At 36.3% G+C, this 18,753-nt stretch overlaps 1 protein-coding gene and 1 long non-coding RNA gene across 2 annotated transcripts in view; one reads left to right on the forward strand and one right to left on the reverse strand.

The window, feature by feature from the left end:
- The first annotated feature begins 10,108 nt into the window (after positions 1–10,108).
- On the forward strand, positions 10,109–12,101 carry LOC131530861 (uncharacterized). Its single transcript, XR_009268529.1, has 5 exons — positions 10,109–10,248; positions 10,908–11,083; positions 11,538–11,603; positions 11,774–11,847; positions 12,069–12,101. It is a non-coding gene; the product is annotated as an uncharacterized LOC131530861 (long non-coding RNA).
- The window catches only part of cntnap5b (contactin associated protein family member 5b), a 64,293-nt gene continuing 55,775 nt past the window's right edge, over positions 10,236–18,753 (reverse strand). The window contains exons 17-24 of the mRNA XM_058761347.1: positions 17,725–17,943; positions 17,189–17,428; positions 15,145–15,369; positions 13,901–14,034; positions 12,642–12,729; positions 12,230–12,433; positions 12,076–12,147; positions 10,236–11,065 (exon numbers count right to left, since the gene is read on the reverse strand). Of these exons, the coding sequence (XP_058617330.1) occupies positions 10,863–11,065; positions 12,076–12,147; positions 12,230–12,433; positions 12,642–12,729; positions 13,901–14,034; positions 15,145–15,369; positions 17,189–17,428; positions 17,725–17,943 (1,385 nt within the window). The 3' untranslated portion in view covers positions 10,236–10,862. The remainder of the gene's footprint in view (positions 11,066–12,075; positions 12,148–12,229; positions 12,434–12,641; positions 12,730–13,900; positions 14,035–15,144; positions 15,370–17,188; positions 17,429–17,724; positions 17,944–18,753) is intronic.

Below are 18,753 nucleotides of genomic sequence, written 5' to 3' on the forward strand. Positions count from 1 at the left end.
CGTTTTTGTTTCTGTTTTTTTTTTTTCTTTTTCTTTGGTCTCTTGTCAAATCTGAGAGCATTTTGAGACACTGTCTCTGCTGGAGCTTCACTGGAAATCACAACAAATTTGAGATTATTGGAGGCTTTTTTTCTTTGGCCTCTTGACAAATCTGAGTGCATTTGATATTTCTTCTGAAGCTCTAGAAGATAAAGTTGAGATGAATGTTTTTGTCTAAAAATGTGCTCAGATTTTGTCAAGATCCCAAAGAAAACACTGCCCCAATAATCTCAAATTTGCCTCTTCTAGAGCTTCAGAAGAAATCTCCACTTTGTCTCAAAATGAGCTCAGATCTGCCAAGAGACCAATGTTGAGATTTCTTTTGAAGCTTTAGAGGAAGCAATTTTGAAATTATTGGGACCTTTGTGTTATTTATCTCTTGACAAATTTGAGTACATTTTGAGATTTCTTCCAAAACTATATATATAGACAGTTGAGATTATTGGGACATCTTTGGTTTATTTGCAAATCTGAGCACATTTTGAGACACTGTTGAGATTTCTTTGGAAGATCTAGTATTGGGACCTTTTGGATTTTGGTCTGCTGGCAAATCCAAGTACATTTTGAGACACTCTTGAAATTTCTACTGAAGCTCTTGAGGAGACAATTTTGAGATCGTTGGGGCATGTTTCTTTGGTCTTTTGACAGATCTGAGCACATTTTGAGACAATGTTGAGATTTCTTCTGAAGCTCTAGAGGACCTGTTGGGACCTTTTTTGTGCATTTTGAGACATCATTGATATATTCTTCTAAAATTGTGGAGAAGATAAATGTGAGATTATTGGGGCTTTTCTCTCTTTGGTCTCTGGACATATTTGAGAGCATTTTGAGACTACTTCTGTAGACAAAATCATGAGAAGCTGAAAAAAAAGAAGAAAAAATAGCTCTCCATCTATGTTGGCAAGACTGAATAATAACTAAAACAAATAAGGAAAATGTACAACTTTTTTTTTTGAGATGTAATACCAACAGGAGGAATGGCAATTTTCATTTTGGTTGAACTATTCCTTTAAAAAATGCATTTAGATACGGACATCATACATTTACCCATAATCCTCCACGTCCATCACATATTTTGGCATCGTATGATTCAGTCTTGTCAACATTTACTCAGCTAATTCTGAACACTTGTGCAATTTAGCACTAAATCAAGCCTTCCTGATCCACGTCTGTCACCGACGGGTGATACTGTGATTCATGAATGATATGCCCTTCACCTTAAAAGGAGGAAGGGAGCACAGAAGGAAAAAAAAAGGTGGGAAAGAGTGCCAGAGGTGTGCATTTATAAATGATGGCGGTGTGAAGCCATTAGTTGGATTTGATCTGAACTGAGAAGCAGAGGTTTTAGGCAGGAGACAGAAAACCAGAGAGATGATCGATCTGACGAGAGTGGTCGTACATCAAGGAGGAGAGAGTGTTTCTGCAGGTTTGAGTGATGACGCGAGATAGTTACGGCTGAGTTCAACTCCGCTCTTGGACTCGTTTTAATGAAATTACTGGTTGAAGGCCCAGCTTTAAATTAAAAGCTGATGTGTGGCCACAACGGCTGCCATCACTTCTGCTTTGGTTAAATCCCATCTATATGCGGTGAGTGGGAGTTTGATGCTTCGTAACATTTCACCTCCGCCCTCTCAGATGGCTATTTTTTATCCCCATCCATTTTTCAAACTCTATTACACAGCAGGAGTCGCTACTTTTTAATTTCAGCAAGCGTTTGATGCAATTCTTTATCTGACAAATAAATGGATTATCATGGGTTTTTGTGAATGGAACTGCGGCTAGTTGCACATGGTTTATTGCTACGTGACCCTGCTAGCAGTGATTCTAGCTATGCTAGCATATACTAATACATTTACACTGTTTCCTAAGCAAGCTGATTAGTTTTTACACAGTATTTGCATTAAAAACAGAGTAGGGTACATAAATTTGACATTTCTAGCATCAAACTAACAGCCATTTTTCAAGCTCTGTTAAACAGCGGGAGTCACTAGTTTTTAATTTTAAGAAAGCGTTTGATGCAATTTGTAATGCAAATTCAGTTCTTTATCTGACAAATAAATGTATTTTCATGAGATTTTATGACTGAAACTGCAGCTAGTTGCACAGTTTATTGCTATTATCCTGCTAACACTGACTAGCTATGCTAGCATATACTATATGTTTACACTGTTTCCTAAGAAGACTGACTTGTTTTTACACAGGATTTGCTTTAAAAACAAAGAAGGTTACATAATTTTACATTGTTAGCATCATGCTAACAGCATGGCATGACTCCGGCTGTGTACAAAGTAGAAAATGGGTGTTGTATTAAAATACAGCTATTTGAAGCGAGTTTTTGGAGCAATGAGATTTCACTGTGGGCTAACCAGCACAATGTGACAAATACAAACTAGTGGCCCTGTCTTGTTGCTTTAATGTTCTAGGCTAGAACATGGTGTTTTATGTAATGAAGCTTGAAAACGACAAGTAAAAATCATGCTTTGGAAGCTAGCCGAAATTACTGCTAGTTTTGCATATGAACACATTCCAAAGTAACACATTAGCATACATGCAATGCTAAACTGTCATATAATCCAGCAGTCCCTTACTGCAAACAGCACTATTTTTCACTTATTTCAAAAACATTATGATAAGTAAGATGAGCCAAATGGCACTTTTAATACAGTATAAACAGAAAACCCTTAGCTTGTAGTGGGAAGTTGTTATTAGCAGCAGCATGGCATTAGCGATAAAATAAACACCTTCTAGCAAATGTGTCAAGCTCTCATGTGGTTCTGCATAAACTATGTAATTGGGAATCATTTTCATATTTCAGGAGTGGAGAACATTATAAACAGCTTATGTTTTCAGGTAAAAGTTTCGATCAGAAGAAAAATCCATTTTACATAAGGAGCTTAGCGCAATGTTTGCCACACTGGATCTTAAAATTAATACTTCATATTATACAAATCCATAAATCATAATGTTTAATCAATATTATTTCGTCCAGTATTATTTTATATTTATCAATAATATAACTGCATTGAATGAAAATCCATAGCAGTCAGAAAAACTGGATAAATTCAGAATCTGTTAACTGAAACTCTTTTGGAGGATAATTGTTGGCTTCCCTGATATTGTATCAATAACCTGTGAATAAATTTTTAAAACAAGAGCATCAGAACTCTAAAGACAGACATATAATTCAAGAGAACTTCAGTTGAAACAATAATCAGCAAGATTGTATTTGAAAAAATAAAAAAAATCTTGTATACAATCTGCGTATGAAGTCAAAATCGACACTATATAAATTCCTAATTAATATTTCTGGTCATATACTATAGACGTTTTCTTATCTTAGTAATTTTTCATCAAAATATAAAAACTTACTCTGCCCCCAAATAACTTTTAGTTCTGATGACATCATCAAGGCCTCTTATTTTTCGACCCCTCCCCTCAATCTGACTCTCATATAGAGACACTTCACTATCCAGTAATATTTTTAACCGTTTTTTCCACCTGAATATACAATTAAATAAAAAAAAAAAATAAAACTTCGCTTTATGGAAGTAACATGCGTTGCGAACACTGTTTCACACACACATTGCGGTTTCGTAGTAAAACTAAATACAGAAACAAGTAAAACAGTCAAGCTGATTCCATATGTTCCAGAGTCATTACCTAACTACACTAATGACATTGATAATGCAAATATAGAAATGTTAATAGCAAAATACTAAAAAGTAAACATGACCTGCGGGACTTGAAGATGAGGGGGTGGAATCAAATTCTGGTTTGAACAGTTGAACCCTGGCACTGGAGACCACCTGCAAACAGCAAACTGTGGGAGTCTATATGTTCCCCGTCTACTTGTCTACTCATTACAGACTTGAATTATAAAAGTACAGTTCCCACTTCAACAGCCGTACGCCCACTAAAAGAGCCATGCTGACGGATGAAAGAGAGAGACGACGACATGAGCAAGACAAAACGTATGAAAATATTAATTTTGGCTATTGGAAAGAGATAGGAATTTGAAATGACTCAATAAAAATGGTGACATGAATCCCGCCTTATCTGCCTCCACAACAGGGCGAAAAGGGAAATAAAAAGAGGCCTCAATTTTTCTCCTCGTTAGTTGATACACTCAACCTTTTGTCCTACAACTTGTTAGATGGTTGCTGTTGACACAGTATCCCTTCCTGTCTGTCTTTCTGCATTAGGGACTCAGAATTACCTCGCTACATTCACCTGGACTTTATTTTCCCTGACACTCGGATACCTGATACAGTCCCTAAAGTGCTGCCTGCATCGGATGCGGAATTCTCCTCCAAAAGCTTTTAACTGGTCTTGATTTATTTATTTTTTTCTTTCAACATCAGCGTCTGAAGCTTTGTTGCATCAGTATGAAGAAACTCGAATACGACTGTCGTCCCAGGTTCAACTGCAAGAGATCATATTCAATGGGATAGTAATAGATTCTAGATCAGCTCTTCCATTTTGAGAAAACTGATACATGAAGCCTTCTCTTAAAACAAGAATCGACTTTAACAGTGAATCCTGTCATGGGACTACATTTTAGCAGTCTTTAAGCAAACTCTTTAACTAAGCTTTGTTTGAACTAGTTGTGCAAGTCAATGGCGTTATACATTTAGACATTTTGACAGTTTCTATTTTGGTTGTACAAGGTAGCCCTGCACACAATGACATCTCATTGGCCTAAAATCATGCTGCATAGCTTTCAGCAACAATAACAAAAACATAGTCAAAATTTGCTGTGTTGTGATTCATTAAGACAATGAGTATTTCTCTTTCTGTAGCTCGAAAACATAATTGTTTTATGAAATATTGTGGCAGAAAAACACTATCATAAACAGGTATGATGTGATAAAATGTCGACTGCTAACCTCTGGTCTTTACTTTTGTTATGTAATGCATGAAAATATATAACATGTCATTGGCCCAAAATCCCACAGCATGTAGCTGTATTTTCGTTCTGACTGGCTGTAGTTTTTTGACATTGTACAATATTTCGCTTTCATTGACAAAGAATTATACTTGAGACTTGACTACATAGGACAAGGTGTATCTCTCTTTAAATCTTTAATTTGATTTTATGCAGCTCAAAATGGATTCTTTTAAGAAATGTTGAGGAAGAAAAACATGGTATTGTAACCACGTACGAGATGGTGCTGATTATTTATTTATTGTATAGTACACTCTTAAAAATAAAGGTGCTTCACGATGCCATAGAAGAACATTTTTGTCTAAATGTGACCCTGGACCACAAAACCAGTCTTAAGTTTATGGTTTGTTAGAATCAGACAATATTTAGCCGAGATACAACTATTTGAAAATCTGGAATCTGAGGGTGCAAAAAACTCTAAATATTGAGAAAATAGCCTTTAAAGTTGCCGAAATGAAGTTCTTAGCAATGCATATTACTAATCAAAAATTAAGTTTTTATATATTTACGGTAAGAAATTTACAAAATATCTTCATGGAACATGATCTTTACTTAATACCCTAATGATTTTTGGCATAAAATAAAAATGGATAATTTTGACTCATACAATGTATTTTTGGCTATTGCTACAAATATAACTCAGCGACTTAAGACTGGTTTTGTGGTCCAGGGTCACAAATGGTCCCATAAAGAACCTTTAACATCAGATTATAAAAAGGTAAGAAAGAGATGGTTCTTTAAAGAACTTTTGACTGAATGGTTCTTTGTGGAACCAAAAATGGTTTGTCTTTGGCATCGCTGTGAAGAACCTTTTAAGCACCTTTATTTTTAAGAGTGTACATGGTAATCTGATTTTTTGCCCAGTCAAAATTCCAACTCTAGTTCTAGTCGATTGGTCTCAGTTTCTGCCATGTAGCCTCACCCACAGTGAAATCTCATTGGTGCAAACGCCCTACACAATATAGATATTTTAAACATCAAATATGTTATAATTGGCTTTGATTTTTATCATTAGCATTTCATGTTTACCAAGGACAGAACAATTACCAGGAATAGTTCACCCAAAAATGAAAATTGTGTGTAGGTACTCACACGTTCCAAACTTGCAAGACGTACTTTCATCCATGGAACAAAAAGGAAGACATTTTCAAGAATATTCACACTGCAAACAGTTGCCCAGTAGCTGTTGAGCTACAAAAAAAAAAAAGCGGGATAAAAGTTAGGACAAAATATAACTCTCTCAGTGCAAAAATAAACCCAGTGTTTCCCATGTTTGTCTTTATACAGTTCGAAAGCAGACATTTCTAACACTTGACACTTGCTTAATGAACGCAAACCCACAAGAACAAAACTCATTGTTTGTACTTGTCAAAACCAAGACAGATTCTCAATGCATGTCAAGATCTTTTCTAACATAACTATTACTAATAAGTGGCTAGAAGAAAAGACGACACAGAAATGTAGCACATAAAGCTACCAAAAAAGTCTCTGTTTTTATTATTAAATATACATTTATTTACAATACACCTGTATAATTCTAACCATATAAAACAAGCTCAAAATAAATCAGTCATTAGTGTATATTATAGTCCATAACATTGTCAGTGATTTGTCGTGTTAATTAAAGATTTTAAATGCACTTCAAAAATGTGTTTAGGCAATGGACACCACAGTTTTTTTTTTTTGTTTTTGTTTTTTTCCCCCCGCAAATATAAGAATCCAAGCAGACCCATGGCATTCAGCCGAAGCAATGCAACCAAGACTGTTCGGATAACAAGATTTTAGCTCTGTGAAAGGTGGGTTATTTGTTAGTGCTTTCTGGGGTGGCGGATGTTCTGGCTTGTTATGGAGGAAGCGAGATGTGTGTCTTACGTGACAGCAGCTTGGCGAATTCTGCGAATTTCAGCTAAAACCAAACATCTACAAAACAGCATAACACAACTCCCACAGCTACAAACACGATACTCCGGTCCTTCAAATACAGCACCTACTACTTCATATTCCAGCTTTCGGAGAAAATTCACAATACTAACAGCTCACAACTGGAAAGAATTGATAAGCCTTATTAACCTGACTCATTAATATTAATGTTCATCCAACAATACTAAATGATTTTTTTATTCAAAAGCAGGTAAATGGGCTAGCTAGACTGGTATTAGTGCTTGTGTGCAATGATCAATTGATTGATTCATACATAAATGTCCTTTTAATTTAGTCAAAATTAGTGAAATAAAAAGAAAACTGAAAATAAGTTAATTCCATATATTAATAGAATTAATATATATATATATATATATATATATATATATATATATATAGAATAGAATAGTAATTAAAATATAATCTTTTCCTATTAATTATTTCATAATTATTATAGTTATTTCCCCGACATTTGTTATGGTGGCTACACACCTGCACTGTAAAAGATGATTTTTCGAAGTCATAAAACAAAAATGATTGAAGAAAAGATCATGTTTAATTCAATGTGTTACTTGCCATTTGTAATTACTTCTAAATCTTACTAGCAGTTTCTGAGCGAAAATTGTTTCTTCACTACATTTACTTTTTTTTTCTGTGTGGATGTAATGCCACCATTAAAAAAGCTCCCATTTTTGTTTTTCTCGTGATGTGTGGCTTAATTAAAAACAAACAAAAAAACACATCACTTCTTAAACTTCCTGTGAGCTGCTAAAATTGCTCAGTAAGCCATCCCGCTTCATTTCAGTTTCGCTAGCATGAATATCTGAGATTGAGGATTCATTACCTCGGTGAGACGCACTGAAATCTAATGAGAGGAATGAGCCAATCGTGGTACAACATTCCGGCTGGTGTTTATCCATGCTGAGATGGATTTAGCTGTAAATCGGACTCAGTTCTGAGCCCAGGGCTGTTTGAGAGAGGATCCATCATCTCTGTTCCATCGCGGGAGTGACATTTACATAGATCACGGCTAGATAAATATCTAGCATTACTGATTCTTTGTCCTGACGCCACTGAAAATGACAAATGAGGGGGTTGGGTGGGGCGATGATTAGATACCGCCTCAAAGCTTCGCTCTGGTGCATTGTGGGTATTATCGGAGGAATCTGCACATCTTGACCCTTTCCTATGCTATTCTGTTCAGAACATTTTTTTTTTTTATCATGTTGAATCCGGGAACCAATTATATTTAGATTATATCTCATAGCGGTGAGGAAGCAATCATAATATGATCTAAGACATATTTGAGGCTTATACGGGAAAGACCTGGCAACCTTTAAAAGGCTGTGAATGATATTTTGACTCCATTACTTGGTTCCTCTGGAATATAATGCAATATAATCAGGTCCCACCAGTACAGAATGAATTCTCATATTCCCAGTCTAAGAGTTTATTGTGGACTGGTTTGATGCACTCCAATGCGAAACCTTCCCTTCATTGCAACTATGAATCACAGGGAACTTTGTGTTCCCGGAAAACACATCATGGCCATTTCTGATCAGCATATGAGACTTTACACCAGTAAACATAAAATTAAATGTATCTTCTTACTTGTTTGGGGAACATTGGGGCCTTATTTCAGGCTCTGGGAGTTTGAAATGCAATATTATATATATATATATATATGAAAAATCTGTATTTTCAGTATTTTTCTTTTTTCGTCCAGTAAAAATAAGCAAAAATATTTAAGGTATTTAGGATAATATTGAGAATATATCCATTTATTTTGTTATTTGTTTGTTTATTTATTTAGCATAAAAAATAGATTCATCATTAACTCAAGAAACATCAACAACATAACTGTCAATAGGGTAATAAAACTAAACTTAATTCATATATTCTCTATATTCTATACTTTTTAATCTTGATTTAAAAATGTTTTGAGTTTTTTCTGGAAAACAAGAAAAAAAAAAAAGGTTTTAGAGCTTATTTTTGTCAGCAGATAATACCATGTGCACTTTTGTTTTTAAGACCCACTTAACGTGATATATGCAAGTAGAGCATCCTGTCAACATTCTTTTTTTTGGTTCTGGAACAACATTTCTTTGACCCAATCACTGACTTCAGATTTTAGGAGTCACATTAAGACCTGGAAAATCTTTATACTGTAGGGTGCATCAGATGTACACTTCCGACAGTAAATCTGTAAGAGCATGTGGTAGAGTGATAGCACCAGAAACAGATGCACTGAACGAGTGAGTCTTAGATTTTAAAGACAACATAAAATCAAAATTGACCGTGTAATTTTACTTAAAGACCCTATGAAATCAAAATTGGAGTTCCGTGGCTTGTAAGATCACTTCTATTAGCTTTGAGGCCATTTATATGGTAGCACGCCTTTAAAACTCGACTAAATAAACATTAAGCACTCTATGCATTTCAAATTTACATTCTTGGTTCACAATCAATTCTAGCAAAACAGATCAACAAGACTGAGGACTCGTCTTGAGAACTACACAGATTTGTGTCCAAATCCACTAGAATGAGAATTTCCCTTCCCCAGATACCAACTACAACTGATTAGCAACATCATTTAACCTGCAAAGTATGCTGTAAAGTAAAGGCTTTCTGCTATTTAAAATAAAGCAATACATTTCCTGTCCCAGGAATTTTTTTAAAATAAATTTCCTGTCCCAGAAGCTGCGTCAAATCATTTTATGGGGCTTTTACAAACAAATCGAAATGAAAATTGACACTACGTAGGTCTAATTTCTTAATAAATGATCCAGGTTTTATTGTGCATGAATCAATGTTTTTCATAAAACTTATTCCACAACTTTTCTACTGATGTAACCAAGTTGGCAGGAAAAATAATATTGACCAATATCACTCCTAATTTTAACGATCCAATCAAATCTCGCTAAATAAAATCTCACGTTACGTTTTTTCAGTTTCACTTTGCAATATATGACATAACCATAATTAAATGGTCTTATTCTGAATGATTCTTCAGTGGAAATTACTCCAAATAATAATAAGATAAGTCTTTTGGAACTTTTATCTAAATGAAATAACTTGCTCCGCCTCCTTTTCAAGTGCTATCATCAACCCCTCCCCTCCAATCGCTCGCCTCCGTTCTGAAACATAACACCTGCTTTTCACAACCCAATCATGGATACGATCAAGTCATATTTCCAGGTCTTTCTCTCTGCGAATTGTCACATGACTGTTAAGCTAAATGCATTACGAATGCTGTTTCAAGTAGTCCTTAGGAAAGGAAACAAGGAGTGAATGTATGAAGGAGAAACAGAGCAAAGGAAGGAGGAAGTGAAAGAGCCCCACTGGTAACATCACCCACTTTATTTGCATCACTACATTGTGCTCGCCTGTGGCTGAACAAGACCATTCGTGCTGGATTAGTACCGCACCAGAGCCGTTTGATTGGTCACGGTCCATAGACTGGAGACCGTCGAGTGTTTGTTTGTCTGCCAGAGTGATTCGCATGTGTGCGCACACAAACGATTCTGTAATCTCTTTGTTGTCTGGTTAAATAATTAGCCCTGAAAGCAAAAGAGTCGCTTCAAACGTTTGATTCTCCATCCTCTACGAAGGGCTGAAGGCCATGTTTGGGTACGGCTTCTGAGCTTTGAAGCCACCTGATCTTCTAACTCTCGGGAACATTTTGTCTAAAACCGCAGCAAAGAACCACCGATATAAACCCGGTCTGTTAAAATCCGCCACGCTGCCTGCGTCCCGCTATAATTCAACGTATCTGTGTTGTGTACTTTCCATTCCCTGAATCCTGGATGCTAAGGGACAGTGGTTGGGAGGGTGAAGGGCACTGGCTGTGTCCACAAGGCTCAGCTGACTTCCTGTCCCCAATCCCTGTCCACTGAGTTGGCGCCGAACGTAGGGTCGCAGCGACTCAGTGGGGGTCACGAGGTTCGTACACCACAGGTCAGATGAAGTACTCTTTCCTGCTGTCTCTCATGGCACTGTGTAGGTCCAACTCGGCCCGGTATCTGAGTTCTGGCCTGGGCTGGTGATCTTTCTCCTTGACGGAGGCCATCTGGCGGTTACGCTCGTGTCGATGGCGGTACAGGAAGCGGGTCATCACGGCCACGGCGCAGAGGGTAATGAGCACTACTGCTGCTATCAAACCTACGAGAGACAGAATAAGTAAGTGGCACTTGTGCTGATGCACAAAGGCAAAAGATTTCCTCATTCACATTTCGCAACTGGTTCAAGTTGGTCACATAGATTTGCTGCACTGACCAACAGAAAACTGCTTAGTTTGAACGCAACTTCTACAATGGTCACAGGTGCAGTCACATTTAACACTGTTAAAATGCAGTTATTTCAGTAGGAATCCACACAATTAGGAATTTTGCATGAAGGTGAAAGATTTTCCCACACAGATTGGACTCGAGTATTTGCCATGTTGACCAACAAAAAGCTGCTTGGTTTGAAAGTAACTCGTGAGTTACGCTTTATAAATAGCTACACTATTGACGATGGATGATGGACCTTTTTTGCCCCTGAAATTTTCCAAAGTGACCACACCTTTAATGTCATCTTTTGCACCTTCAAGACCCCTTACCCCTTTATATTCATAAAAGGTTTGATTTTACAGCACGTTTGCCTTGAGCAAGAACACAGCACCTACCTCCAATTACACACATACACTCTCGACTCAGAGGTAAGATTGCAATTTCTCACGAGTTATGCTTTATAAATAGCTACACTATTAACGATGGACCTTTTTTGCCCCTGAATGTTTTTGCTAATGCGACCACACCTTTAATGTCATCTTTTGCACCTTCAAGACCCTTTACCAAAAATATTCATAAAAAAGGTTTGATTTTACAGCACGTTTGCCTTAAAAAATGGAGCAGGAACACAGCACCTACCTCCAATTACACACATACACTCGTGACTCAGAGGTAAGATCACCATTTCTCACGAGTTATGCTTTATAAATAGCTACACTATTAACGATGGACATGTTTTGCTTATGTGACCACACCTTTAATGTCATCTTTTGCACCTTCAAGATACCTTACCGAAAGTTGACAAGATATATTTGTGAGAATATTTGTAAGAGGTTTGATTTAATTAACAGTATTTTTTTATTTATTTATTTTTTATTAAAAAAATGGAGCAGCACCTACCTCCAATTACAGCGGAGTCACTTTGGGCAGCATTCGTAAGTTTTTTCCCTCTACTTCCTGTGTCTACATGATCTGTGAATAAAGTTTATTGTTTGTACACTGATTCCATTCATTTTGCCATTTCTTGAAACCATAAGATGGTATATTAACCAACCTGACAAAGATCTGGATGAAGACTTGTCAGCCAGCTCTCCGCAATTTGACTCTACCAGGTTACCAAGAACATTGACCAACGAGCTGCCTCGATTCAATATGGCCGCCTTGAGAGGAGCCAAATGGTTGAACTGAACTGAAGACAGACAGCCAATGAAACCTCTCGATCCGGCCTGAAGAACCTCCTCATCTACACCAGCTCGACCTGACAGAGGCAAGAAGACCAAACCTCAGGAAGTTCTTATTTGCTGAACAAATAGTGCTAAACTAAAGCAAACTAGTGTATTTAGTACTAAATGAAGGCTTTTTGGCCATCAAACTATCTCAAGGTGGCTCTGTGTGGTGAATTAGTCAGTTAAGCACAAGCTCGCACACCCACAGGTTTAATCTTGGAGTTTAATTAAACCGCCTACCTGTGACTTTCCCCAATGTCAAAGACCTTATCGTGATCAACTCTTTGTCCGTGGACAGGCTGTATTTCAGATTGGTATCTTTATCAATCTAAGAAGGAGAAGGATACAGAGAGAAAGAGAGAGAGATGTGGCGTGACATTCGCAAGATTCTACAAATATTTTATTGGTGTGAGACAAAAGCCGCCACATGTAATCTGCAACACTGTGTGAAGAATACTGATGACATCCTTGAGTTTAAGCACTGCTCATAAAGTCTGTGTTACCGGGGTACAAAACTTCAATGTATCATCAGCCATGCACATCAGGGTACTTTATTTAACTCGGACTGAAAACAAATCTGATCTAAATCAATTGAGAGGAATGCGATTAATGACGCTACAACTTTCCCTCAGCAACAACAGAACTGAATTATGAAACACGAGTGGAACAGCATTTCTTTGTAAATCGTTTGTAAAACCATTCTTATTCAAATTGATGCATTCATTAAATTTCATTAAATGTCATTTATTTTGTAAAACCATTCTTATGTAAACTGTCTCAAGAATATAATGTTTTAGAACCATTCTTATGTAAAGCGTAACACATTTATTTTGAAGTTATGCAGATTATACATAAAACCAATTTTACATAATTTGTCACAGAAATGTGGCCTATGCATTCAAATGTGTGCAAAATGTAAAAATGTGTCACAAAATACAATCTTTAATTTAATTTCTGTGCAATTTATTCGCAAAACTGCTCGTACATAAATTGTTTCATAAATGTGATTCACACCTTTGACTGAACTTCTATGTAATTTATTTGTAAAACTATTCGTATGTAAATTGTTGCATGAATGCGACCCACATCTTTAATTTAACATCTGTGTAATTTGTTCGTAAAACTATTTGTGTGTAAATTGTTGCAACAAACATCTTCAATCGAATTTCAGTGTCATTTTATATTTATTTTTTTCACAAAACTATTTGTACATAAATTGTTGCATGAAAGATGAATTTCTGGGCAATTTGTTGGAAAACCATACTTGCGTAAATTGTTGCATGCCATACATCTTCAAAATTGTTCATAAAACATTTTTATGTACGTTGCCTTGGTTAGGTTCAGTAAACGATTAAGAAATTTGTTCTACTCATGTTTCGTGAATAAATAATATAATAATGTTGTTGACACATAACTGTGCAAATATTCATTGAAAAGGTTAGTAACTGCCAAAGAACTGACCAAAATTTGTTTTGCATTGAAATATATGCAAAACTTACCTGGACATACATGTCCCTTCCTTCTCTATGGATCTGGATTCTGTGGAGCGCTCCGTTCGCCAAATTAACGGACGTTGGTGTAAAGATGTCAGGCTCTTTCTCTCTGTTCAGCCGATACCAAATCTGCAAACTCCCTGCGGGATGCCAATGAGACGCAAGAAATGCAGGCAATTTGAGACACAAGTAAGACAGAATCAAGTCAGCACAGCACATTGGATGTCTCATTTCCTTCCCCACTGATGAGGGTAATTGCTAGCTTGACCGCTGTTTTGAAATATGAGGAACATAGAAAAGGATGCTGCTCTCCAATCATCACCATCACCATCATTGTTGTAATCATCTACTGACAGTTTGAAGGTAATCAAAAAACAGCTTTGATTGGCCAATACAGCACTGTGACTTGGAACATGCCGTAACAGGACAAAATCTTCAATAAAAATGAAATATACAATTTTCCTGCTGCATTCAGTATTGCCATTGTTATTATCCTCTGATAATATTCATTTCTAGACTTTATTTGAACTAAATTTAGCCAATACCTATTAAACCTAAAAATTTTTGCGTTCTCATTACCATAATATTCCTCTAAATCTCAAGGTGGTTTTAATTTTCAGATATATTATACGTTTACATTTTAATTAGCATAAATTTAAGGCAGTCCAAAAAAAAAAGACACTACTCTGCTAATACACAAACTATAACAATTAACATTATACTATACAATATACATGAAAGTAATGAGTTTTTTGCATTAATAATGATACTTTCCCCCACAATAATGAGTAGTGAATAATGTATTCTTCTTTAGGATATTAATATTAAAAATATTACATATTTACACTTTGATTAGCATAAAAGTCCATACAGCAAAAATAAGAATGAGCTTTTTGAATTAATACTAATTAATATGATTAATTAATATACTATACAAAATACATAAATGTGATTTTTGCATTAATAATTATACTTTTTGCATCAGTGAAAAATGTGCTTATTTTTTTCATTTTTCATTAAGAATGTGGGTTTTCTGCATTAATAATGATTTTATTTTTTTTAATTTATGCATAATAAAGAGTAGTGAAATATTTATTTTAAAAAATAAAAATATAATGTATTCTTTTTATTATTTTGGGATGATATACAGTATGACCAAAACATGTTCTAAAAATGTTTTGAGAGAATCACCCATATTGCAGTTTAAAAAAAAAAGCAAAAGCAAAAAAACAGTACTATTATGCTAGTACCATTGTGAGCCAAAATAATGGCCATGTACTGTTGATGATAGGTGTTGACTGTCAGAAGCATGGCAGGCGCTTGAGTTGTGAGGAATCTGAAGGCAATGCTCTCTCGTGAATTGCTGCTTTGGGCGAAGATAGCTGAGGACTGACGGCTGTGGTTGCGTATCACGGAAAACGGTTCCTGGAAGGTGTAGGTCACCGAGGACCCGCTTTCAAAGGACATGGAAACTTCTGGAAAGGAAGAAAGCACAAAAGCATGAAAATGTTGGTGCAAACGCTTGTGGGCAGATCATAGACGGTGATTGGCCGTGTTTTTGTTTCCCTATCAGCATATTAATGTGCTGTCGAACACCAAGGACACGGTGCTGAATGGACAGAGTGGAAAAATGCAGAGGAAATGAATCATTTAAACTTTAAATGAATGCAAAATTATGCTTGGACTGAAACCGACCCCTGGGCATCTCATGGTGTTCATTTACTCATAATATTATCAGAATAGAAACACCATCCCTCTAGAGTCCAATAAAGAAAATGCAAAGCCAAGAACGCCGTCTCATTCACAGAGCGTTGAATGGCTCGGCTGTCTGGCATATCAGAGGATCAAATGTGATAAAGGCTTATTGACAGCAGAGAGGTTTAGCATTGAGCGTGATGAGCAGGGAGGGTCCACTGGGATTGGTCAGGTTGCAACCCTTTGAGTGAAATTCATCCAAACAACTGTGGTTCACGGTCATGGACGCGAGCCATGCCGAGACAGCGAGACAGACAGAGAATAGCAGAACTGCACCGAATATCTCATGTTTTATCCAGCTCAGCTTTGATCAGGTGCAATCTGCGGGCACAACACAGTCTTCAGAAATCAAGGTTGCCGAGCTCTTAAACGTCCTCCTTCTGGAACGCTCTTTGATATGCAGTAGAGGAGTTAGGAGGATAACAAAGTTGAAACAAACTGTTTTTGATGGGGAACTGTTCCCTTGAACTGCAAGAAAATCTAAAACCTTCCGTGTCAGCCACAGACTGTTGGTCAGTTATCGGCCAGTTAGCATCTTATTTTATTTATGAATATTTCAACTTTTTAAGACATTTTATTGTGTAGATATTGGTATGATGTTAAACACTAAGCAACCTGCTTTTAAGATATTATAACTGGCAGTTGAAAAACAAGCACAAAAAAAAGGCTAATACAACCAAAGTAAGCTTTCTCTGTTAGCGTAAATGCTGTATAATATAACTAAGTGCAAAAAACCAGAAAGCTTTGTTAGCAGTGAGACAACAAAATTAAGCGCAAAAAAGGAAGGAGGCACATATGTAACAAAGCTAAGTGTAAAAAAGACTTTGCTGGCATTTTGTTAACACGAGTTAAACAAGCACAAAAAGACAAAGCTTTGTTCACGCTAATACAACAAAATTAAGTGCAATTGATTTTTGCGCTATCACATAGAATGATGGGAAATTTGAAGAGAATGGTTGTGCGAAACAAGCCTAACCAGTTGAAAAAAAAAACAAACAAAAAAAAAAAACAGCATATGCTGGTTAGGTATGTTTTGAAGCATGGCTGCTGGTTTGAGCTGGTTGAAGCTGGTCCTTAGCTGGTCATGTGCTGGTCCTAAACTGGTCCAGAGCAGGAGCTAGTTGCTTAGGACCAGCACATGACCAGCTAAGGACCAGCTTCAACCAGCAGCCATGCTTCAAAACATACCTAACCAGCATATGCTGTTTTTTTTTCAACAGGGTGTGGCCTCATAAAATGGCTAAAAAACAAGCATTATTCTTCATTAGAATATGCAACATGCAATCTTAATTCTACAGTCAACAGTCACAATGAAAATTTATTATTAATTTTAGCAATTCTTTTCAAACAAGATTCTTTCATTGACACACCCTCAATTTGTAAAGTCAGCGCTTAAAGAAAATCCTTTGACAGAAGAAAATCCTTCGATATTTTATGACATTGTTGTGGTGGACCAATGAAATTTCAGAAATCAAGTGTACAGCCAATACAAACAAATTCAATATTAGTGCAAAAGATTTATCGCCAATATTAACGCACCTTTCTTGCAGTTGGGTCCTCCATAGGCCGAATGTGTGCAATCGCAAACGTAACCACTGCTCTTCTCAATACATTTCCCCCTGTTGTGGCACAAGCTGTTTTGGCTGCTGCAGTGACCTGGACACCCTGAACTGACTCCTGGGGTCATTTTAGCCCGCTCCTCAAGGTCAAGCGTCATCCCGTTGATGTTTAATGACCTGATGCACCCTAGAAATCCTCTCTGTCTCGATGCTGTGCCTCCTGCACAGACAAAAATTTAATTATTTTAAAAAGAAAGCTTTGTTAGTGCTAGTACATCAAAATTACGTGCAAAAAATGACAAGAGGCTTTGTTAGCGCTAGTACATCAAAATTAAGCACAAAAGAGACAGAAATCGTTATTAGCGCTAATCTAAAACCTAAAATTAATTATGAAAATGAATTTAATATTAAAGTAATTAGCGTGTAAACTCTATTAGCAGCATCTGTGTGGTGGTACAGGGATATTATTCTCTTACGCCCCGCTGGCACAGAGCTGTCACTCAAGGCGGTGCCTACCAATGAACAGCTGGCTGTTGAGCTGAAGGTGGGTGTGGCCTTCAGATGGGGCCTCCAGGAAACGCAAGGGCAGCTGATCCACCTGCAGCAACGCCTCCTTCACATTCCTCTCCGCTCGGACATAATGCCACTGCTTGTCGTTTAGCGGCACGTGAGACTTTACCGTCAGAACCACCGGCCCGTTACCCACATCAAACGTGAAGGTCACGATGGAGGGTGCTGCAGGATTCAGAACAAACACACAAATCACTACATATGCAACAGGAATTTGTGTATATCATTTATTAAATACCAATTGTTGTTAACATATACATTTTAAACACTTTTTTTTTTTTTTAAATATGCAAGCGCAAAGTTGTTCTTTGAACCATCTTACAACACCTCGTTGTAATGCAACTACCTTGTTTACATGGAGCCAATGTATTTTGGCAAATCTTGGTGAAAAAATTATCCTTATACATGGGGGAAAAATATATATAAAAAAAAAAAATATGAAGGCAGGCAGCATGATGAAGATGAACAGCCTCAGTGAACTGTGTACAGTAATTACACAGCTGATGGTTTCAGCGGCACAGTTCACTAAAACTGCTCTTTCCACTTAAACTGACTACGTCCTCTCCTCTTTGCTGCAAATACTAATGACACGACATAAATATGAGAGGCTTTTACCATTTTAATTCCACATTTGTGTTGACAAAGCATTAGATTGGTTGAAGCTCACAAAACCTTTGTGGGAACATGTTCAGATCATATTTAATGGAAAAAAATTTAATAAATAAAAAACAGGAAAGCAAATATATGGTCATATGTCATATTAAAAATAGTAAAAATTAATCTATTTTTAAATAATTTATTAGAAATAATTGTAATTATTTAATTTACTTAAATTAATTGATCAAATATTAAAAATATAAAACGGATTAATATACAAATATAATTTTAATATAAAAATAAAATATAATTATTACAAAAGTTTATTAAAAAAAAAAAAAAAAATCACAGAAGAAAAAATGTCCACTTAATATACAC

The sequence above is a fragment of the Onychostoma macrolepis genome, chromosome 22 (assembly GCF_012432095.1).
Source record: "Onychostoma macrolepis isolate SWU-2019 chromosome 22, ASM1243209v1, whole genome shotgun sequence".
Classification (NCBI taxonomy): Eukaryota; Metazoa; Chordata; class Actinopteri; order Cypriniformes; family Cyprinidae; genus Onychostoma; species Onychostoma macrolepis.